Raw genomic sequence first — 24,782 nt, forward strand, 5'->3', positions numbered from 1 at the left:
CAGTAAAAGAAAAGTCGTGCTGTGCCAGCCAAACGGGAAGAATGTAAGAAAGCTTACCGTATGCTTAGACTATTACTTGATACAACTCGTTGGCAGCGTGAAAATACAGGGTGTGGTTTTTTTTCAAGCATTTGGCATGAAATTAGCACGTGTACTATCTTCAATCAAAAGTATTTTTTTGTTGTTGGGGTGGTAGGCTAATTAAGACGTATCCTCCCTTTTACTTCCACACATAACAACCTGGATTGTCATTCTACGCCTTTGTTTATTTTCAATATGCTGGTAAGTTTCACACCACAAGTGCGTTAGCTCGCGATTCAATTTTGTTGTCTTGGTGCAGATTCTTCACTTACCCATACCGAATGTAATCCTTCACGCTTCCTGTCTGGAAGCTGTAGGATTTGTAACGCACCTCTCTGAAATAAGGGAAAACAGCAGTAAGTTTTTTTAATCATGTTGTAGAACGGCATCTTATGCACTGAAAAAGTATGTCACTTAGCGATGAAAATATTCATTTATTTACTCACTTGTACCATCTAGCAATTAAAGTTCTTTGTTTCGGGGGAGGCATAGCAAGGACAGCAAGCTACACCATGCACAAACTAGGTATACTTTGTTGGCGCTTCACTGTCTTGCTTTCTTTTTGTCCCCTTTCAAGAAATGTATTTTGCGCCACAAAGTATACCTAGGAAATCTAAGCACCAGCTTGCCCAAGAAGAAGTCCTTTTACAACATGCACAAACTGTCACACCTAATGCGATCTGTTGTTGTTGTATTGATTATGTGTTCCACGTAATGTTACTATACAGACGTTGACCGTTAATAACATTAAAAAGAAGAGAATGCTCAACAACTGAGAGGACACACAGAACGAGGGTGACGGAAGAAGTGCGGGTGCAGAAACTTGCCGTGAGGTTGAACTCTAATTTGACGCGTGAGGTCATACTTTTATTCTTGTTACTTTGTTTTCTGAAATAAGTTGCCACTGTTCGAAAATGTATTTTGTTTTAATATTTATATCCTTGTTGCCCACGGCCTACGCAGTGCGATGACCGCAAGACAGCAAAAAGACAAAGAATGTTAACAGCAGAGGTAATATATAAAGATAGTGATGACTATTCTAACGTAGAAATTTGAGGATGTGCCTTGGAAGCTTCAGCAAAACCAACATGGCAAACTGCCCTCAATAAACATCTCGGAAAGAAATCAGTAATGATTGAAGCCCGAAAAGAAATTATGGCACAAAGCTTTCATTATAAAGTGTACCAAAAACTGCAGAGATGATCTTGTCAAACATGCTTTCGAAAAGATTTCTTCAGCAAAGTATTCCCTGATATTGGGCTCCGGATCTGCTCGTCTGTAAGTATAATGTGGCTAGGCAATGTATGGTCTGCTCTGGTTTACGCATGAAAGATGGTATTAAGAAAATTCAGGCGTAAATGCATTGTTTCTGTAGGCGCTGGAATCCTAATGCTCGTTTTATAGTGGTAACAATGTTACGTCGCGCAACAAATGCGGTTTATTGAATAGGCTTCGAGGTGAGGTTCAAACTGGGGCCTGAAACGTCGTCTCCCCTTCCTCCTCGTTTCCTCCAACAACAATTCTTCTGATGCGGGCAGATTCACTGCAATAATACTACGATTTGTTGCATATAGTCGCCCATAAGATACTGTGCGGCTAGATTGTTGACTCTCAATTATGTTTCTTTATTGCGCTTTGGTTATTCTCATACGGTGCACCCATACATTACATTGAACTGCGTACGTATTGCATAGAAAATACCAATCTTGTTGAGGGAAAAGAAGATGTGGTCGGTTATTTCCGTTCATAACTAATGTACAGAATAAACATAAGGAACGATTGAGGGTCTTATGAGAAAACACCGCGGCCAGTTTTCTACGCTCTCCGCGTCCCTTTTAGCCTTGTGTACGTTGCGAACAGCGTAATCTTTTCATGTAAAGATTTATACAAATATCGCACTCTGTAGGAATCTGTGCACGCAAATCTTTATTGAGCCAGCGAGGGAAAACGTCGCATTAGTCCTTTCTGGGTCAACGACGTAAGTATACGGCGCCGCGAACAAGCCAAAAATGGTGGATGCCGTATATTTACGTTTAAGAAGCGCGCGCATTTCCTACCTTTTTCTTTTCTTACATGTTCTGCCACTATGTGGGAATACAGGGAATTTTTTTTCTAGCGCTCCCCCTCTCGGTTTTCATTGCATGGTTTATTTTAAAGCCAGTTTACTCCGGCGCGTCTATATACAACCACTCGCGCATTGGCGCGCGCGTGGGCGGCTGACGGTTTGGGTTCTTTTCCGCGGCCTCTTTCGGGTTCTTGCGCTCGTAAAACTCATGGCCTTCTCAGTACTAATCGCTCAAAGGGCAACCGCCTGTTTGTCGCTCGTTTACTGCTCACAGGGGTGGGCATAGGAAGGATGCCGCCGTTCATGCGTTTCGTTTCCTTTCATTCTTTGTTTTTTGGAAACGCGCGAAAACTAATTGCCTCTGGTTGGCGATAAGATGAAGATTAGCGGAAGTTTGTCACACGCTTTGCTTTTTAGACGGGCACAAAGTCACACAGTTTTCTTGAGTGCGCTCACCTAAGCCGTTCCATTAGGCTACGGACGTAAATATGAGTGATGGAGCAGGAATATTTGAGAGTTGCGAAGTATTCTCGTGTGCGAAATTTCTAAGCCTTAAACTATGTCTATAGCAATGCATCAAATTTTTAATTCTTATAAGTTTATTTCTTTTCTTTATTGATGTTATTCATTAATAAACAGTACATACATACCAACGCAAAATATATTTTTTTCTGACTTTACGGTCACCCTAGAAAAATTACGAAAATATTTTTGAAATATGTCTCTCAGAAGGATTGGAATGCGAAATAAAAAAATTGACCCTGGTGGTCGCTTATGGCGAAAAAAATCGACCCTGAAAGGGTCAGGTGAAAACATATGCGCTGCTAATTTCAGTGACGAACTCATCCTTAGGCCACCATGTTCAACCTCGTACAGCAAAGGTAAGTCTTATTCAGCATTAAGGCATGTGCAATTAGAAGACGCGTGGTAATAGACGACGGACACAAATAAATATACACACAGACGAAGTAGCCAGCATGATCTACTTGGTCCTCTGTATGTCTTTCGCCCTACACGCAATACGTGCGCGTCGCCAACTATGGCCCGACGACAAGAAGCTGATCCGAAAAGAAACTTAACTTGTGGAAACACGCCCCAAAGCCACATACCATAATAGATGTGCAGGGAATTTTGGCGACATCAGCGTCCCGTAATTTGTGCATCGTCAGCCATAATAGGCAAGTAGCCACCTTGTATAAGATAATTGTCGTTATGCGACGTGGTTAACGCACCACGAGTCTACGAGTGGTAACTTGCATGAGGGAAACCTGTAAAAGTGTACCCCACGGCTGTGTTCCTATTGGGTGGAGCTTCCTTTGAGCGATGTCGTTTCGAGAACACGAGAAGCGCCTCCCAGCTTGTGAGGATGCGCGACTCTCACGCGTCCCCTGATACGTTGTTTTCCCGCATAGCTCCCGTCTCCTCCGGCTTCGCCGCATGGCCTAGGACCCGCGGCGGTCGGTGTGGTTGAAGCGCAATACGACAGATGGCGCGAGTGTTGCGTTGCTAACGTCGCCTCACGGTAGGGTTGCTTGGGCGCGCAAAGGAGAAGGCGCTTCCTCTTTGGTTCGAGACCGGCGAGCAGCGCGGACGTGCCGCGCATGCGCCGATCCATGCTTCTGCGAGACCGCCCGCGAGGGCTCGTTCGAACGCGCCACCGTTCGCATGACCGTACGCGCGAACGACCAGGCGTTGGGATCCAGCATGGGGCGAACATATCCGCTCGGTATTCGGTCGCGGTGAGTACGACTCCCGCGATTTGTCGCGCGCCCATCGGCATGTTTTGAGGATAGCAACTCGGCTAGCAGGCATTGATCTATGAAAGGTGCAATAAATGCGCTTGTGATTGTTTGCACTACTGTGATGTCGTTCCTTTGTTCCAAGAGCACGGGTGAGAACCCCCCAATCTGCAACCTTTCTACGGCTTCTAGACGCTCTCAGCCACGTGTCAAGGTTAAGGTCACAAGCAGCCACAAAAAGACCGACAAAAACAAAGTGGGAAAAGGGACAGTGAAAGCAGTTGCTTTTAAAAGCCTAACTCATTACGCGCCACTTACAGTGAAACAAATTGATGTGCCTGTGCGGACTTAAGTTTCATGGTAGCTACAGTGCGACAGACGCGGACGAAAGAAATAGAAGGAGACACAATAGGGCGCTGTATAAGAATTAAAGTTTAACGCAAGAAAACATGTATTATATACCACACATCCCATGACCTGACGTCACAATACATGATGTCTCCCGATTTAATGTAGGCCGCAAGAAAAAGGAATCGAATAAATAACATTTTGTGTGCAAGATTCATTATAATGTATATACGACAATACATGCTGGATAAAATGTAAGATCTGACGAAAACGCTGCACTGTCGTCTAAGCAAGAAAAGTACGCGCGTCAGTTCGAACTCCTGAGGTTCATCGATCTCGCAAAAGTGGCACGCGTTTTACCGAGGCCAAAAGGTGACAGAATCTCCATCGGGTCACTAAAATTGTTTAAGGATGATTAAGGCCTCGAACGTCGTCCAAGCAGCAGACCGGTAATTCAGCAAAAAAAAAGAATGCAACTCGTCTCAGGTGGTTCAGAGTGTCGTCGATTCGTGCTAAGGGGTAAACGTGTTATCGTGTAATGTTGTTTAATTGGCGATAACCAGTATAGACCTTCACTGAGCCGTTTTCTATTTCTAAAACAAAGTTTTCTTGAAGAGTTCGAGGTACATTTTTGTACCTATCTGACACCTAAGGCCGAAAGCCACGGACGCATGCTTCGAGAAGCGGTTCAGAACATCCTTTCTCGCCAGCAGTCTAGTGCATTGAGAGGCTTGGCGAATTTCAAGCCGCAGTTGCACTAGAAAAAATAAATGCATAGGAAACACCACGAGTGCAACCCGACACTATGAACACCAGTGAAAATTTAAACAAGTAATATGTGTATAATGTACGGCATTTAAATATGTGCGGATAATTTTCAGTCTCTATAATTCAATGCCTATACAACCAACTGCTCTTTTTAATGCTAGCATTTATGCCACGAAATCCACGCTTCACATACACACGCACGCACGCTTCATGATTACAACAAGAACGCTCCGTTTTACGTAGATGTCAACAGGAGTAGGAGTCTGCCTGGTAAAGCGAAGCTTTCTTTGTCTCTTCTACTGACTTTCCAGGCGCGGCTGCTGGGGTCTTGCTCGCACTCGCCTTCGTGCACCTACGTGCTCTGCATTATTATAGTATTATAGTATTTGCATTAGAAAAAAGCCGTGCAATACATTGCAAGAAAGCCAGGAAAGCGTGCAGTATGCCGGGGGTCTCTTAAGGCAGACGAGGGGCCGGATGAGAATGGAGAGGTAATCGAGTCAATCGGCACATACTATTGTGATGTCGCAGCTAGGCTCAAGAAAATGGAGGCTTTCGAGGATGAGCTTGTCAAACAGGTCTAAGAGTTGAAAAATGAGCTAAATATGGAGCGTGATGCACGGAAGGTAGTGGAAAAAAGACTTCAAAAAGCCGAGGAAAAGCTGAACAGGGCCGCCATTGTGAAAGAGCATTGTCGTGACAATGGAAGGCAGTCCCCCGACGTGACAAGAGAGGCAGTGTCAGCAAAGTACGTAGAATGCGTGCAACGTGGAGAGGGGGTAGCTGGAAAGAGCGGCACCTACACTGAGACTGCCACACACGCAGAAAAAAAGCAGGAGCGCAGAGGTAAATGCCCCTTGTCAAGTTCGAATCACAAGGAAAAGAACAGAGGAAAACAGGGAGAGGAATGAGAGAGTGAAATTGTGATTATCGCCGGCGACTTAAACTTGCCTAGGCGCTCAGAAGAAATTCTGGAGAGGGTGAAAGGCGATAAAAGAGTGGCGGTAGGGACATTTCGGGAGTGGATACTGGGTTCTCTCATATAGCGGGCAAAAGCAAAGCTCGCGGAAAATGCCCACGTGCGCAACCTTGTCATAGTAGCAGGTGGGCTAAATGACGTCCTAAACCGGAAAGGGACAGGACTAGCCCAGCGCTTGGCGAAGGGGGTGGACGACTTGCACGAGCTGTGCGCTCAGGTGCAGATTGTAGCGTGCACGGTGCCGAAGGTGCCTCTACGTGGCACTCACGGACAAAGAGCCGTAGTGGCTGCTAATTAGGAAGTATAGAAAACGAGCCGAGAAAAAGGTTTCGAGGTTGCCAAAGTAACATGATTTTGGCTTCTAGCGCGAAGTGAAACACGGACACAGAAAGGAGCAGACAGGACGAGCGCTAACTCTCAGCTAAATTTTTATTGAAACGAAGAACATATATATAGGCGATTACAAAAACCGTAGCATAAGAACATGACAAGGTAAAAGGATCAGTGAAACATATCAGGGGGTATGGAAGTCAAAGAACAAAAATTATTTTAGATTAGTACACGTATTGCGAAGGTACTAAAATTCGCAATCTAACAGAGACAACGAAGCATGACTGACGCAAGTGTCTCCAAATCTTTTTATGCGGAAAGCCTCGATAATTTCCCGCGTGGTTTGGCATCTGTGTCTAGAAAGAATTTTTGTGTCTTCAAAGAAAGGTTTCTAACCACAATCGAAACAATGTGCCGCTAAATGTGATGCGTTAGGCTTGTTTGGTGAATGTTTGTGTTCTTTTAATCTAATGTTAATGCACCTACCACTCTATCCAATGTAAGCTTTCCCACACGCGAGTGGAATCTGATAAACGATACCCGTGTTGCAAGGCACTAAGGGGGACACATGTTTAACTCCGCAATCATCTTTTCTTTTTTTGCCTTCCTGTTCAAGTCTCCTATTTATCAAAGGGCACATGTTAGCCAACTTGCATGGGGCCGCGAAAACGGTACTGACGTCATACCTATTGGCCACATTCCTTAAACCATGGGATAAACTATGTATGTAGGGTACTACAGCAAACTTTGTTTCTTTTTTCTGTTTTTCTTGTTTCTTACCAGGGTGTTTTACCCATTTTACAAGTTTTTCGCTGGTTAATGATAATAAATGCACAGGATAGCTAGCCTTTCCAAGCCTTTCTATCTGTTGTGAAAAACTTTATTGCATATTGTGTGGACATGACTTAGTAATGGCAGACCTAAGAGTTGAATAAGCTATCCCCTGTTTAACAAGTTTAGAATGGCAAGAAGAAAATTCTAGCAGTGGCTTCTTGGCCCTAGGCGAATAATGCCAACAGACATGCTCATCCTGAAACGCTAAGCAAAGATCTAGAAACTGTAATTTGTTGCCCTGGATAATCTCTAGCGTGAAACCTAGGCCCTCACCACATTCCCTAAAAACTTTTAAAATATCCGTAGCTTTCTTGGTGTAGTTATCTCGAGAACAAAACACCAGATAGTTATCTACTTATCTAAACGCATGCACCGCCAATTCCTTAAGATTGTTTTGTAGTTTTCTATTGACGCGACTTAGATAAATGTCGCTCAAAACTGGCGCAACTTTAGAACCAATACAAACTCCTGATTTTTGTACATACATAGAACTACCCAATTTTACAACAGTATTCCCCATGTAAAACAACAAAAGTTCTAAAAAAAGATTCCACGGGCATCCCACAGTCCTGAGTAAACCGGAACTCATCATTGTTGAGAGTCAGTGCTTCTTTAACAGTACACAGTACTTCCGATTGCGGAAGCGAATAAGAAAGGTCTTTAACATCAACACTGATCGCTGAGCATTTATCTGGATCATTTTCTGTTAGGAAGGCCACAATTTCTTCCGAATGTCTTATCAGGAATGGGTCATTGAGACGAACTGAAGACAATACATTAAGCAAAAAAGTTGAGACTGCGTACTGCCACGTTCCTTTTTCAGAAATAATGTCTCGAAAGGGAACTTCCGGCTTATGTGTCGTAGCACTAAAAAATATTTCGAGGTGCAGACCTTTGGAATCTTTAGCTCCCGACGCGAGGCGCTCCAGATCAAATTTCTCAACCATATCAATTGCAGTCTTTTTCACTTTCTTTAAATTGGTAATTTTTGGAACAAAATTTTTGTCAATAGCGCTTTTAGCTTTTTGTGCGTACAATTCTTCAGGAACAACAACAAAGAAACCTTATTTCTCCGCAGTAACCAACCTAAGCTCATGCTTGACGAAAAAACGCGACACACTTGTCATGTTGTCTGACTTACAGGACTGAGGTACAGACCTCGCAATCACATCAACGCACTCAGTCACACACCTTGGTCGAAAGTCTTCAGTGACCCAACGAGAAATGGATCAAGACAAGCTGACCTTTTCTGGAGGTGACAGTTCAAGTTCACAGGCGAACTTTGGTCCCTTGCGCAGAGTGCTTTCGATGTTACTGGGAGTTGTTGACCGCCGAGCACAAGCACTTTTCCTTGGTCACGCGTAGTCTCATCCTTCTTCGGTAACGAAAGACGAGCATGGGCCCTTAGGAATTCCGTGGCCTGCTCTGCGATCCTAATCCATTCTCGAAAACATCGTCGTTGGCCTTCCGCAGATGGGGCTTTCCCGCACAAAACCAGTAGCCTGTCCCTGAAGAAACGGACCTGCCGCCAGAGTTCCGAGTTCAGAATCCGGGCCATCCTTTGGGAGTGTCCTGTTGAAGGTTTCATGCTTCCAAAGATTGCTTGAATATCCGGAGGACAAATGCCTGTTCTGCTGTACCATGCCACAGTTCTGGCTTTGCAAACTGTTAGTGCAATCAAAGAAGCAACATTGGCTTCACTAGAAAGGTTAAAGCGTTCACATTGAAAAGAGCGCTGTGTACAAGAAATGTAATGCAAAAGGATAGACAGTTGGGCGAGTTGGTACGGTAACATGATTTTGGCTTCTAGCACGAAGTGAAACACGGACACAGAAAGGAGCAGACAGGACGAGCGCTAACTCTCACCTAAATTTTTGTTGAAACGAAGAACATATATATAGGCGATTGCAAAAACCGTAGCATAAGAACATGACAAGGTAAAAGGATCAGTGAAACATATCAGGGGGTATGGAAGTCAAAGAACAAAAATTATTTCAGATTAGTACACATATTGAGAAGGTACTGAAATTCGCAATCTAACAGTGACAACGAAGCATGACTGACGCAAGTGTCTCCTAATCTTTTTATGTGGGAAGCCTCGATAATTTCCCGCGTGGTTTGGCATCTGTGTCTAGAAAAAATTTTTGTGTCTTCAAAGAAAGGTTTGCAACCACAATCAAAACAATGTGCCGCTAAATGTGATGCGTTAGGGTTAGTACCTTCGCAATACGTCTACTAATCTGAAATATTTTTGTTCTTTGACTTCCACACCCCCTGATATGTTTCACTGATCCTTTTACCTTGTCATGTTCTTATGCTACGGTTTTTGCTATCGCCTATATATATGTTCTTCGTTTCAATAAAAAGTTAGCTGAGAGTTAGCGCTCGTCCTGTCTGCTCCTTTCTGTGTCCGTGTTTCACTTCGCGCTAGAAGCCAAAATCATGTTTCCGTACCAACTCGCCCAACTCTCTATCCTTTTGCATTACATTTCTTGTACACAAGGCTCTTTTCAATGTGAACGCTTTAACCTTTCTAGTGAAGCCAATGTTGCTTCTTTGATTGCACTAACAGTTTGCAAAGCCAGAACTGTGGCATGGTACAGCAGAACAGGCATTTGTCCTCCGGATATTCAAGCAATCTTTGGAAGCATGAAGCCTTGAACAGGACACTCCCGAAGGATGGCGCGGACTCTCAACTCGGAACTCTGGCGGAAGGTCCGTTTCTTCAGGGACCGGCTACTGGTTTTGTGCGGGAAAGCCCCATCTGCGGAAGGCCAACGACGATGTTTTCGAGAATGGATTAGGATCGCAGAGCAGGCCACGGAATTCCTATGGGCCCATGCTCGTCTTTCGTTACCGAAGAAGAATAAGACTACGCGGGACCAAGGAAAAGTGCTTGTGCTCGGCGATCAACAACTCCCAGCTAACATCGAAAGCACTCTGCGCAAGGGACCAAAGTTTGCCTGTGTACCTGAACTGTCACCTCCGGAAAAGGTCAGCTTGTCTAGATCCATTTCTCGTTGGGTCACTGAAGACTTTCGACCAAGGTGTGTGACTGAGTGCGTTGATGTGATTGCGAGGTCTGAACCTCAGTCCTGTAAGTCAGACAACATAACAGGTGTGTCGCGTTTTTTCGTCAAGCATGAGCTTAGGTTGGTTACTGCGGACAAATAAGGTTTCTTTGTAGTTGTTCCTGAAGAATTGTACGCACAAAAAGCTAAAACCGCTATTGACAAAAAGTTTGTTCCAAAAATTACCAATTTAAAGAAAGTGAAAAAGACTGCAATTGATATGGTTGAGAACTTTGGTCTGGAGCGCCTCGCGTCGGGAGTTAAACATTCCAAAGGTCTGCACCTCGAAATATTTTTTAGTGCTAAGACACATAAGCCGGAAGTTCCTTTTCGAGCCATTATTTCTGAAAAAGGAACGTGGCAGTACGCAGTCTCAACTTTTTTGCTTAATGTATTGTCTTCAGTTCGTCTCAATGACCCATTCCTGATAAGACATTCGGAAGAAATTGTGGCCTTCCTAATAGAAAATAATCCAGGTAAATGCTCAGCGATCAGTGTTGATGTTAAAGACCTTTTTTATTCGCTTCCGCAATCGGAAGTACTGTGTAGTGTTAAAGAAGCACTGACTCTCAACAATGATGAGTTCCGGTTTACTCAGGACTGTGGGATGCCCGTGGAATATTTTTAGAACATTTGTTGTTTTACATAGGGAATACTGTTGTAAAATGGGGTAGTTCTATGTATGTACAATAATCGGGAGTTTGTAATGGTTCTAAAGTTGCGCCAGTTTTGAGCGACACTTATCTAAGTCGCGTTAATAGAAAACTACAAAACAATCTTAAGGAATTGGCGGTGCATGCGTTTAGATACGTAAACGACTATCGACTATCTGGTGTTTTGTTCTCGAGATAACTACACCAAGAAAGCTACGGTTATTTTAAAAGTTTTTAGGGAATGTGGTGTGGGCCTAGGTTTCACGCTAGAGATTATCCAGGGCAACAAATTACAGTTTCTAGATCTTTGCTTAACGTTTCAGGATGAGCATGTCTCTTGGCATTATTCGCCTAGGGCCAAGAAGCCACTGCTAGAATTTTCTTCTTGCCATTCTAAACTTGTTAAACAGGGGATAGCTTATTCAACTCTTAGGTCTGCCATTACTAAGTCATGTCCACACAATATGCAATAAAGTTTTTCACAACAGATAGAAAGGCTTGGAAAGGCTAGCTATCCTGTGCATTTATTATCATTAACCTGCGGAAAACTTGTAAAATGGGTAAAACACCCTGGTAAGAAACAAGAAAAACAGAAAAAAGAAACAAAGTTTGCTGTAGTACCCTACATACATAGTTTATCCCATGGTTTAAGGAATGTGGCCAATAGGTATGACGTCAGTACCGTTTTCTCGGCCCCATGCAAGTTGGCTAACATGTGCCCTTTGATAAATAGGAGACTTGAACAGGAAGGCAAAAAAAGAAAAGGTGATTGCGTAGTTAAACATGTGTCCCCCTTAGTGCCTTGCAACACGGGTATCGTTTATCAGATTCCACTCGCGTGTGGGAAAGCTTACATTGGACAGAGTGGTAGGTGCATTAACATTAGATTAAAAGAACACAAACATTCACTAAACAAGCCTAACGCATCACATTTAGCGGCACATTGTTTCGATTGTGGTTAGAAACCTTTCTTTGAAGACACAAAAATTCTTTCTAGACACAGATGCCAAACCACGCGGGAAATTATCGAGGCTTTCCGCATAAAAAGATTTGGAGACACTTGCGTCAGTCATGCTTCGTTGTCTCTGTTAGATTGCGAATTTCAGTACCTTCGCAATACGTGTACTAATCTAAAATAATTTTTGTTCTTTGACTTCCATACCCCCTGATATGTTTCACTGATCCTTTTACCTTGTCATGTTCTTATGCTACGGTTTTTGCAATCGCCTATATATATGTTCTTCGTTTCAATAAAAATTTAGCTGAGAGTTAGCGCTCGTCCTGTCTGCTCTTTTCTGTGTCCGTGTTTCACTTCGCGCTAGAAGCCAAAATCATGTTACCGTACCAACTCGCCCAACTGTCTATCCTGTTGCCAAAGTAAACAGGGAAGTGAGAAGGTATGGTGGTCTTGCACAAGATGGGATCCCCATCAATTAACCGCTTGCACGAGAAGTGGGCTGTGGACTAGCTGGTCGCGCTGTTGCTTTCTTATCGGGCCCACGGGCGCTCAGCAGGCCAGAGTCGGTAGTACTGAAGAAGGTCCCCTAGGGGAACCTCAGAATAGCATCGCAGTCACTAACAGAAAAAGGAGGGGAAACAAGAGAGCTCTGCGCGCCATAGGCAACATAAACATGCATGGCGGTAGAAGAAAGGAAGAGTGGGTAGAGATTGAGGAGCAGTTAAATAGAGAACAAATATGCTTCTATGCGGTTACAGAAACTTGCCTTAAAGACTCGGAAGAACCGCCAGTGATTGAGAATTATGCTTAGGAAGGGTGAAATGGAACTAAGTCGGAAAGAAAGGGAGAAAGAGTTGGAATGCTGATCCATCAGGAAGCCAAATGGAAAAGAGTAAATTCAAAATGTCAAGAGCACCTTTGATTATCAGGTATAATGACTGGTACAGAAAACTTGGCTGGGCGTAACGTATTTGTGGACCGAAAATAATTGCACAGAGAAAAACCAAGAGTTAGTGAAATGCAAAAGTGCTGATATTAAGGGTTTCGGAAATGATGCCGAAATTATCCTATTAGGTGGCATGAATGCCTACATAGAGGATTTAGATGTCTGTACCTACAACAACGTACAGGTAATGCTAGATCTTTGTGAGCAACATAACCTCGTTATCGTGAATACAGGGCCTAAATGTGAAGGGCAGATCACGTGGGAAGTGGGAAATCGGCAATCGACCATTGCTTACTGTCTGATAACAGAAGGAATTCATAAGTTGAGAGAAATGGTCATTGACGAGGAAGGGTATAGCAACATAGGGCGTGACCATAAACGCATCATTTTTGAAATGGGATATGTAGCTGGGAAAGAGAGCAATGAGTGCAGAATGGCCAGTCCAAGTTTGAACGCTGATGAAATAACAAATATAGTAACAAGAGTCGAGGAAGAACTTTGTAAATGGCCAAGTAAAGAGTAGGAATATAGTGAGCTTCTGAGAATAATAAAGAGGGGAATACGGAAAGGGAAACAACATGTTCGTTCAAAACGAAACAAAACGAAGAACTGGTCGAACAGGGAGATACGGGAAGCGATCGCCAAACGACAGAAAGCATCCCGACAACACAGGCAGGCAAAGAAGGCCCAGTTGCCGCAGGATGAACTAGCCAGTAAATGGGAAATATAGAGGGAGAAAAGGTGTATAGTTCAAATAGTGATACAAGCAAAGATAGAAGGTGACTTTGAACGTTGGAATTGTCAGAAATACGTGAGAAAAAGAAGGCCCCACCTAGTATATTTTGGAAGAACATAAAATTACTAGGCAAGAAGTCAATAACAATAGAACAACACGTCCTAGGGGAAGTTGCAAGTAAACTGGAAGGGGAAGTGGCATTAAATTAAATTCGGAAAATAACAACCACATCTTTCCAAGGCAACGACAAGGATGTATTTGAAGAAAAAAAAAAGACCATGAAAGAGAACCAGATGGGAAAAGGAGCTGGTGCTGACAAATTTCAAATGGAAATGGGGCACAGCCACAAGGATAGCTGAGGTTCCCTTTAGCCTGAATATTGAACTAGGATCAAAAAGTAAGGAAGCTCTGGTGAAAGGAATTGAAAAGACTTTAAAAGTTAGACGAATATCAGACAATTGGCGACAAAGTAGAATGAATTAATTTACAAAGAAATGGGGGATAAGTAGTAGGGGGATATTGAAAGGGGGATAAAGATAGAATTCACTCGTACAGACCCTTCACCAGTACACTGGTAATATACAGGTTTGCAATTCAGGCAATCAAATCAAAGCTGCAAGCATGGACGAAGAATAATGGAATTTTGGGAGAAGTTCAGAATGGCATCAGAATAGGTACTGTGGTATAAAATTTGGTGTCCCAGAGAGGCTGGCCATCGTTTCAATAGGAGGACCTTTCTTCGTCAAAGGCGGCCTCGTCATCTTCGGCATGTTAGTTTTAAAGGGTCAGTGCAGTGACGTCACGTGCATTCGTCGTCGGTGGCGGCTTTTTATAAAGGGAGAGACTTCATAGGTGATGAGCGCTGTCGCCTGACATCTGTGAGCGCCGTTCCCAACACGAGGGGACAAGAGCGGGGGATGGGAAGGCGGGGAGACAAGAAAATAAAGAAAAGGAATGGATAAAGAAAAAACGCAGGTGGGGACACCAAGAGGGAAAAAAAGGGGGGGAGAAAAAAACAAGAAGAAAGGAAGGGGCGGACCATGTGAGGGCGTTGCGGAAGCGAGAGGTTAGGGAGCATTCAGAGGTGTCGTTGGTGGCATGCTATTGTGGCATTAGAAGAGCCGGTTAGGTGGTCAGTGCGCGAGTAACACAATAGACAAAAAAAAAGAAAGTGAGTTGAAAGTTGCAGCGGTGGCGTAGAGGTAGAACACCCGCCTCGCGTGCAAGAGGTCAGTGGTTCAAATCCCGGTGCCGGCAATTTTCCACCGGATTAAAAAAAACAATCCGCGTGTTGATAAAATTGCATAAACAGGCCTGGAGTGTGGCCTGATCCCGGTGACCAGAACCGGTAACGCACTCCCTCACCAGAGCAGGATTGGCCATCCTGGTGCAGTCCTTGGCCACAACCTCCTATGAACACAACAATCAGCCCTTAGTCCCCAGCAGCTGCGAAGCAACTGACCACGGCGGCGGTCAGACCTGCGACGCAGTAGAGGGTGCTAAGAATCACTGGCTCCGGACAAGCCGCCATTGGAATATGAACCTGACAACGTTTAACGCTAGAAAGTTATCTAGTGAGGCGAGTCTAGCAGTGCTATTGCAGGAATTAGAGTGCAGTAAATGGGATATAATAGGGCTCAGTGAAGTTAGGAGGCCAAAAGAAGCATATACAGTGCTAAATAGCGGGCACGTCCTGTGCTACCGGGGCTTAGCGGATAGAAGAGAACTAGGAGTCGGATTCCTGGTTAATAAGAATATAGCTGGTAACATACAGGAATTCTATAGCATTAACGAGAGGGTGGCAGGTCTTGGTGTGAAACTTAATAAGAGGTACAAAATGAAGATTGTACAGGTCTACGCCCCTACATCCAGTCATGATGACCAGGAAGTCGAAAGCTTCTATGAAGACGTGGAATCGGCGGTGGGTAGTGTGAAAACTAAATACACTATACTAATGGGCGACTTTAATGCCAAGGTAGGCAAGAAGCAGGCTGGAGACAAGGCAGTGGGGGAATATGGCATAGGCACTAGGAATAGCAGCGGAGAGTTATTAGTAGAGTTTGCGGAACAGAATAATATGAGGATAATGAATACCTTCTTCCGCAAGCGGGATAGCCGAAAGTGGACGTGGAGGAGCCCGAACGGCGAGACTAGAAATGAAATAGACTTCATACTCTGCGCTAACCCTGGCATTATACAAGATGTGGACGTGCTCGGCAAGGTGCGCTGCAGTGACCACAGGATGGTAAGAACTCGAATTAGCCTAGACCTGAGGAGGGAACGGAAGAAACTGGTACATAAGAAGCCGATCAATGAGTTATCGGTAAGAGGGAAAATAGAGGAATTCCAGATCAAGCTACAGAACAGGTATTCAGCTTTACCTCAGGAAGAGGACCTTAGTGTTGAAGCAATGAACGACAATCTTATGGCCATCAATAAGGAGTGTGCAATAGAAGTCGGTGGTAACTTCGTAAGATGCCAGTAAGCTATAGCAGGAGACAAAGGATCTGATCAAGAAGCGCCAATGTATGAAAGTCTCTAACCCTACAGCTAGAATAGAACTGGCAGAACTTTCCAAGTTAATCAAGAAGCGTAAGACAGCTGACATAAGGAAGTATAATATGGATAGAATTGAACATGCTCTCAGGAACGGAGGAAGCCTAAAAACAGTGAAGAAGAAACTAGGAATTGGCAAGAATCAGATGTATGCGTTAAGAGACAAAGCCGGCAAAATCATTACTAATATGGATGAGATAGTTCAAGTGGCTGAGGAGTTCTATAGAGATTTATAAAGTACCAGTGGCACCCACGACGATAATGGAAGAGAAAATAGTCTAGAGGAATTCGAAATCCCGAAGGTAACGCCGGAAGAAGTAAAGAAAGCCTTAGGAGATATGCAAAGGGGGAAGGCAGCTGGGGAGGATCAGGTAACAGCAGATTTGTTGAAGGATGGTGGACAGATTGTTCTAGAGAAACTGGCCACCCTGTATACGCAATGCCCCATGACCTCGAGCGTACCGGAATCTTGGAAGAACGCTAACATAATCCTAATCCATGAGAAAGGGGACGCCAAAGACTTGAAAAATTATAGACCGATCAGCTTACTGTCTGTTGCCTACAAAGTATTTACTAAGGTAATTGCAAATAGAATCAGGAACACCTTAGACTTCTGTCAACCAAAGGACCAGGCAGGATTCCGTAAAGGCTACTCAACAATAGACCATATTCACACTATCAATGAAGTGATAGAGAAATGTGCAGAATATAAGCAACCGTTATATATAGCTTTCATTGATTACGAGAAAGCGTTTGATTCAGTCGAAACCTCAGCAGTCACGGAGGCATTACGGAATCAGGGTATAGATGAGCCATATGTAAAAATACTGGAAGATATCTATAGCGGCTCCACAGCCACCGTAGTCCTCCATAAAGCAAGCAACAAAATCCCAATAAAGAAAGGCGTCAGGCAGGGAGATACGATATCTCCAATGCTATTCACAGCGTGTTTACAGGAGGTATTCAGAGACCTGGATTGGGAAGAATTGGGGATAAATGTTAATGGAGAATACCTTAGTAACTTGCGATTCGCTGATGATATTGCCTTGCTTAGTAACTCAGGGGACCAATTGCAATGCATGCTCACTGACCTGGAGAGGCAAAGCAGAAGAGTGGGTCTAAAAATTAATATGCAGAAAACTAAAGTAATGCTTAACAGTCTCGGGAGAGAACAGCAATTTACAATAGGCAGCGAGGCACTGGAAGTCGTAAGGGAATACATCTACTTAGGGCAGGTAGTGACGGCGGATCCGGATCATGAGACGGAAATAATCAGAAGAATAAGAATGGGCTGGATTTCGTTTGGCAGGCATTCCCAAATCATGAACAGCAGGTTGCCGTTATCCCTCAAGAGCAAAGTATATAATAGCTGTGTCTTACCAGTACTCACCTACGGGGCAGAAACCTGGAGGCTTACGAAAAGGGTTCTACTCAAATTGAGGACGACACAACGAGCTATGGAAAGAAGAATGATAGGTGTAACGTTAAGGGATAAGAAAAGAGCAGATTGGGTGAGGGAACAAACGCGAGTTAATGTCATCTTAGTTGAAATCAAGAAAAAGAAATCGGCATGGGCAGGACATGTAATGAGGAGGGAAGATAACCGATGGTCATTAAGGGTTACGGACTGGATCCCAAGGGAAGGGAAGCGTAGCAGGGGGCGTCAAAAAGTTAGGTGGGCGGATGAGAATAAGAAGTTTGCAGGGACGGCATGGCCACAATTAGTACATGACCGGGGTTGTTGGAGAAATATGGGAGAGGCCTTTGCCCTGCAGTGGGCGTAACCAGGCTGATGATGATGATGATGATGATGATGATGATGAAAGCGTGACTTTAGTGTCATAGCAGCAATGCGTCGAGTAATCTTAAAGTAGTTAAGATGGCGACAAGGAGTCTGGGATGCAATGTAGGGCTATCTGGAAGGCAGCGGCATGATCTCTCAAGGGCCGTTAGCCCCAGTAGCTCAACGTAGGTGTCGTTACGACAGCATACAGAAATGGCGATACCCTATGTGGCTCAGGCGCCGAAAAGGATATAATGATGTCTGGGACTTCACAACTTGTTAATGAGAGTGTTTCAAAAATATACAATAGAAAGCAGACAACAGCCAAAAAAAAATAGGCGGGGGAGGAACCGAAACTGGAATAACACATAGGAGGGTGACGTGCGCAGAAGCGGGCGGGGGCCGGTGTACATGGGAAAAGGGGGTCGTACAGTTGATATAAACGTATTAATATGAAAGAGTATATATATATATATATATATATATATATATATATATATATATATATATATATATATATATATATATATATATAATAAATTGAGTAGTAGGCAGGAAAACATTTTCGAAATGAAGGAAAAGGTGAGTTTAATTATTAGGGTTTGCTGGTGGCCTAATGTGTTTTGTGTCTTGGATGATGATATAAGAATTTCTGATTTAAGTTACCGCTTTTGATGATTCTAAGTTCTCACGTGCCAAAATAATTCCCGTCGGGTGTAGGCAGTTAAACTTGTGTATGAGTTATGATTACGTATATTTTCTTTCGCGAGGTGAACGTAAATTTGTTTGTAGTGTATAGAGCCTTGCTTTGTCAAATATATAACCATGTTCATTAAAGTGGCAGGCTACTGCTTTAGGTATATTGTGTTTTGTGTCTGCGCGGTGACCGTTCAGTCTTGTGTGAATTTGTTGTCCAGTCTCATCTATGTATTGTTTCCAACAAGTGGCACATTCTAGACAGTAGACTACGTTGCTTGAAGTGCAGGTGAAAGCCGAAGTTACCTTGTGTGCGTAATTCGACGCCGTACTTTTTACTGTAGTAGTAGATTGAATATGTTCGCATGTAGAGCACCTGGGGCGGCCACAGGGACTGGTTCCCAACTTCCTCTTTGTCTTTAGCTTGGCGTGCGCAAGAACATCTTTCAAATTAGTGTTGCGTCTGTAGGATGCTCTGGGCGCGTCGGAAAAATCTTAAGTTTCTGGTTGCTGGTGAGAATTGGGTAGCATTCACTGAGGATGTTATTCACGCTTGGAAGTGCATTTGAGAATTTAGTAGTAAGAAGAGGCGTCATTGTTCTTGTGATCCTCGGGCGGGGCTTGAGGGCCTCGGCTCGATCATGTTTGGTTGTAGGGATTTAGGTTTTTGAAGGTCACTCTTTGGGTGGTTCCTGTTTGTTAGGGTTTCTTTAAGGTAATCGAGTCTACCTATGTAATCTTGGTTTTCAACGCAAATGCGACGTAGTCGTGTGGCTTGGCCTTTAAAGATGCCTTGTTTGCAAAGTCCGGGATGGTGGCTCGTTTATTCTAGGTACTGTTGTTTATCTTACTTTATCTTAGTTGCCGGAATGACATTGTTATTAAGAAACCAGGTAAGGGTAAAAGTATAGTTATTTGGCCAGTAGAAAAATCCAATCACGAGTCTTACAGAGAACTAAAGAACGCAGAACATTACTGTAAGCTAGATAACGATCCGACATTATCGTACACAGTGGCTATTACCAACAGGCTGAAATCCCTTTTGGCTGATGAGTTTATAACACAGTCAGAATACAAATTTCTTAAACCAAGCAAAAAAACTGCCGTACATTTCTACCACCTCCCAAAAATTCATGAAGTTCTATCCACTGAACTATACCCCGCTGTTATCCCCGGTCGCCCGATTGTATCTAACAACAACACCCCGACAGAATGCATCTCCACATTCCTTAACCACTTCCTTGGTGACTTGCCAAAAGCACTTCCATCATTTGTACAAGATACGCGCCTCCTGCTGATAAAATAATAGAGGACATTAATACTAAAGGCACGCTACACCACAACATAATTCTCGCAAAACTAGACGTCATGGCCCTGTGCACCAACATTCCCATCCCTGATGGTTTATTTTCGATAAAACAAATCCTGTCCAAATACAAAGCACAACACTCTGCTGAAGTCTACTTGTCTCTCCTTGAATTAGTTCTAACGCATAACTACTTCGAATTTGAGGAGAGTTACTACCTACAGATACATGGTACAAGCATGGGTATGCCTTTTGCACCAACCTACGCGAACATATTTATGGGGACTCTAGAAACAGATTTCCCATCGTGCCGCACTGAGAAGTCCCACACATACCTACTATACATGGACACCATATTTATAATATGGGGACATGGTCAAGACAGCCTAGATAAATATGTAGCATTTCTAAACTATTTTCATCCAAAAATAAAATGCACATCATAATCCTCAACTGAGCGCATAAACTTTCTGGACACAAGAATATAGGTTGACAACGGGGCGCTAAAGACAACGCTGTATAGGAAACCTTTCGACAAACAACAGTTCCTAGAAAATACGAGCCACCATCCCAGACATTGCAAACAAGGCATCTTTAAAGACCAAGCCACATGACTACGTCGCATTTGCGTTGAAACCCAAGAATACGTAGATAGACTCGATCCCCTTAAAGAAACCCCATCAAACAGGAATCACCCGAACAGTGACCTTTAAAAAGCCTACACCGCTACAAAAACTTGATCAAGCCGAGGTCCTCAAGCCCCGCCCGAGCATCACAAGAACAACAACGCCTCTTCTTACTACTAAATTCTCAAACGCACTCCCAAGCGTGAATACCATCCTCAGTAAAAACTACCCAACTCTCACCAGCAACCAGAAACTTAACAAGATTTGTCCCGACCCGCCCAGACTATAGCCTAAAGACACAACACTAGTTTTAAAGATATTCTCGTGCATGCCAAACTAAGAACAAAGACGAAGCTGGTGGGAACCGGTCCTTGTGGCCGCCCCAGGTGCTCTACATGCAAACGTATTCAATCTACTACTACAGTAAAAAGTACAGCGTCAAATTACGCACACAAGGTAACTTCGGCTTTCACCTGCACATCAAGCAACGTAGTCTACTGTCTAGAGTGTGCCACTTGTAGCAAACAATACATAGGTGAGACTGGACAACCAATTCGTACAGGACTCAACGGTCACCGCGCGGACACAAAACACAATATACCTAAAGCAGTAGCCAGCCACTTTAATGAACATGGTCTTATATTTGACACAGCAAGGCTCTATATACTACAAACAAATTTCCGTTCACCTCGGGAAAGGAAATATACGGAATCATACCTCATACACAAGTTTAACTGCCTACACCCGACGGGAATTAATTTGGCACGTGGCAACTTCGAATCATTAAAAGCGGTACCTTAAATATGAAATTCTCATATCATCAGCCAAGACACAAAACACATTAACCAATCAGCTAACCTTAATTGTTAACCTCACCTATTCCTCCATTTCGAAATTGTTTTCTTTCCTACTACTCAATTTAATATACTCTTTCATGTTTTTACGTTTATATCAACTGTACGACCCCCTTTTCCCATGTACACCAGCCCCCACCCGCTTCTGCGCAGGTCACCCTCCTATTTCTTATTCCGGTTTCGGTTCCCCCTCTATTTCTTTTTTTGTCTGTTTTCTAATATATGTTTATTCAAACGCCCTCTCCAACACGTTCAGAAGTCCCAGACATCATTATACCCTTTTCGGCGCCTGAGCCACACAGGGTATCGCCATTTCTGTATGCTGTCGTAACGACACCTACGTTGAGCTACTGGGGCTAACGGCCCTTGAGAGATCATGCCGCTGCCTTCCAGGTACGCCCTACATTGCATCCCAGACTCCTTGTCGCCTTCTTAACTACTTCAACATTACTCGACACATTGCTGCTGTGCTAGTAAAGTCACAATTTCAACTCAGGTTTCTTTTTTTTTTTTTTGCCTGTTGTGTTACTCGCGCACTGACCGCCTAACCGGCTCTTCTAATGCCACAATAGCATGCCACCAACGACACCTCTGAATGCTCCCTAACCTCTCGCTTGCTCAACGCCCTCTCAACGCCCTTTCTTTTTTTCTTGTTCTTTCTCCCCCCTTTACCCCCTTGGTGAATCCCTCCCCCCGTTTTTTCTCTCTCCTTTCCTTTTCTTTGTTTCTTTTCTCCCCGCCTTCCCATCCCTCGATCTTGTCCCCTCGTCTTGGGAACGGCGCTCACAGATGTCAGGCGACAGCGCTCATTACCTCTGAAGTCTCTCCTTTTATAACCAGACGCACGTGACGTCACTGCACTGACCCTTCAAAATTATCATGCCGAGGATGACGAGGCAGCCTTTGAGGAAGGTAGATCCTCCTATCGAAACGTTGGCCAGCCTTTCTGAGGCACCTTATCCCTGTTTACAAACTTGATACCAAAGTGTGGTATTCCATCTGTCAGCCCCTTTCTTAATTTTGATCAGAATAGGTAGGCGTTTGAAGCTAAACTTATTTGTTCTTACTCAGTGTATTGAAATATGAAGAGTAGAAAGCAGACCGTGATATGTGGCATTTTTAGACAGAGGAGCGTATGACAACGTAGACCACAACATTTTTGGGGGTTATTCTGGAAATAGACGGCTTAGGCGACGATTGTCTACAGCTTTTGAGAGAGATTTACGTAGAAAAAAAAAACGTTTTCGTTGAATCGGAAGGGATGAGGAGCGAGGAGAAAGTTGATATCAACAAGGGACCGAGGCAGGGGTGCCCTTTATCCGCGCTGCTGTTTATGATGTACATGGTGAGGATGGAGAGGGCGCTAGAAGAAAGTAATATTGGGTTTAATATCTCACAAACAGGCGGGTACAGTAGTAGAGCAGTAGTTTCCAGGTTTATTTTATGCGGACGACATTGTGTTGCTACCTTACAAGCACATTGACTTGCAACGTCTCGCTAATATCTGTGGAGAGGAAGGCGAGAATTTAGGTTGGAATTTTACCGTTAGAAAATCAGTTGGTATCGTATTCAATGAAAACACTGAACAGACAGTGGCAATAGAGGGCCAGGAAATACCTCGCCTAAAAGACTATAAATAACGTGATATACGTTATTTATAGTCAATATGTTAGTTAGTTAGTTATAGGCAATATGGAAACACCGGAATATGGAAACACAGTAGTTCGTGTTTCCTCAGCACTTTGCGTGCGGCATATGTAAACAAATTCCCGCGCATATGTGTCCCCGGCGCAAGGATTTTGCGCCGCACGCGCAAATTGTACGCTTTGGCTGAACCTATACTTGAACGTAATTTACGGCAAGCGATATCAGTAAAAAAATAGCCCGGATGACCTTTGGCCAGGGCACTACGTGCCGGATGGGTCGGTGCACGAACATGGTCGGTATCGAGTCTGGCCACAGCCTCAGCTTTTTCACGGGTATTTCAAACTTGGCAAGCAGGCTCAAATCGTCGTTATAGCTGTCTGGCGTGAAGTGTTCCCTGAAGAAAACAAATGCGTCAGATGCGCGCCAGTCCTTGCTGCCCTCATCCATCTCCCAAGCCTTAGGCTGGACGCGCTCCTTGGAGAACCTGAAGAACGATACGGAGCACTCCTTGCTTCGTTCGCTCTTGCACCCCTCAGCATCACATAGGCGCCACGGTGGCCTTGTTTCAGTCGCTGCAAGGTGAACAATTCTAATGCAAGCAGAACATAGCTGGACGCGCGCACCGCTAAAACACAAATGATTCGCTGGTATATAAACCGTAATCAAATGCTCGCTCGGCAAGCTAGCAATTTGTGACGTCACGGCTCACGAGCGTGCCAGTGTTGCTCGGCTGTTGTGTAGTTCGAATGTAATATAACAATTCAAATACAAATTACGGGCTCGCTTAAATGCGCTAAAATTGTGCCAACGTTTTCTTGAACACCCAATGATTATCTCACACAATACAGATTATGATCATAAATTGGGGGTCATGCCCCCTTTAACGAATTGTAGCTGGTAACTTCGAAAGTCATATCGACTTGGATCGCCATATGAGGACGATGCCTGTATGTAGAGATAAGTCGTCCAACTTTTACGAGCAAACTTACATCGCCCGCTAGTGAAATAGGCGATGCGATGTCGGTAGCCACGAAGTAAACGAGCGCTGGAGGAGGAAGGCGCCTGGAGGTGAGGAGAATCGCGCGCCGGGGGAAGTAGGAATGAGCGCGCGGCATGCGTTGACGGAAGCGGAGATACAGACATGAGGAGGAGGGTAGGTGGAGGTGCGCTAGGTTGACCTTCTCTGCCAGTTCCTATGGGTTGGGCGTGCGGTATGGAGGTACCGGGTTCGTCTTGTGGCGAGAATGCAGCAGGCACAAAGGTATGAGCCGTCGAAGCACCTAGACGGTGCCCTCAACTCAGGTCACTTTCATAACATGGCGTGCGCGGCTGCCGCAGTTGCTGCTGGAATGCAATGCCTCCAACCTCCCTTCCTTCCCTCCCCTCAGAGATAGCACATGATGGAAGATGGCGCGCTTCCTTCCAGCTGTACCCCCTCGCGCGCGCTAGATCGAGCCGCCATTGTCAGCTCACCATCGCAGCTTTTCAGTCTCTAGTAACGTTCACAAGCGGTGTTCCTTCCCTGCCTTCTGCCACACCGGAGCAAAGTGACGAACCGCAGCGTCAAGCCCCGTCTATTTCTTTTCCGCTCGCCTCATTTGTTCCGGCGTCGAGCCTCCGACATTTCATGACGAGTTCTGGTGAGTAACGAAGCGCGCACCGCGAATAGGCACTGGTGCGTGTCCGTGCGAACGTTACTCTGGCTGAGGGAGGCACCTCGTATAGGCCCCACTTAGGTGCAGTTCGGTATGTTTTAATGTGTATGTTTAAATGTGTATGTGTGAAAGAACTAGGTGGTTCCTTTCG

The 24,782-nt window shown here is 44.3% G+C and overlaps 1 protein-coding gene across 1 annotated transcript in view; it reads right to left on the reverse strand.

Annotated features, from left to right (window-relative positions):
- The window catches only part of LOC142559414 (uncharacterized), a 180,871-nt gene that overhangs the window by 148,639 nt on the left and 7,450 nt on the right, over positions 1–24,782 (reverse strand). Inside the window, exon 4 of the mRNA XM_075671012.1 lies at positions 354–416. Within this exon, the coding sequence (XP_075527127.1) occupies positions 354–416 (63 nt within the window). The remainder of the gene's footprint in view (positions 1–353; positions 417–24,782) is intronic.

This window comes from Dermacentor variabilis, chromosome 10 (assembly GCF_050947875.1).
Source record: "Dermacentor variabilis isolate Ectoservices chromosome 10, ASM5094787v1, whole genome shotgun sequence".
In the NCBI taxonomy this organism is placed as follows: domain Eukaryota; kingdom Metazoa; phylum Arthropoda; class Arachnida; order Ixodida; family Ixodidae; genus Dermacentor; species Dermacentor variabilis.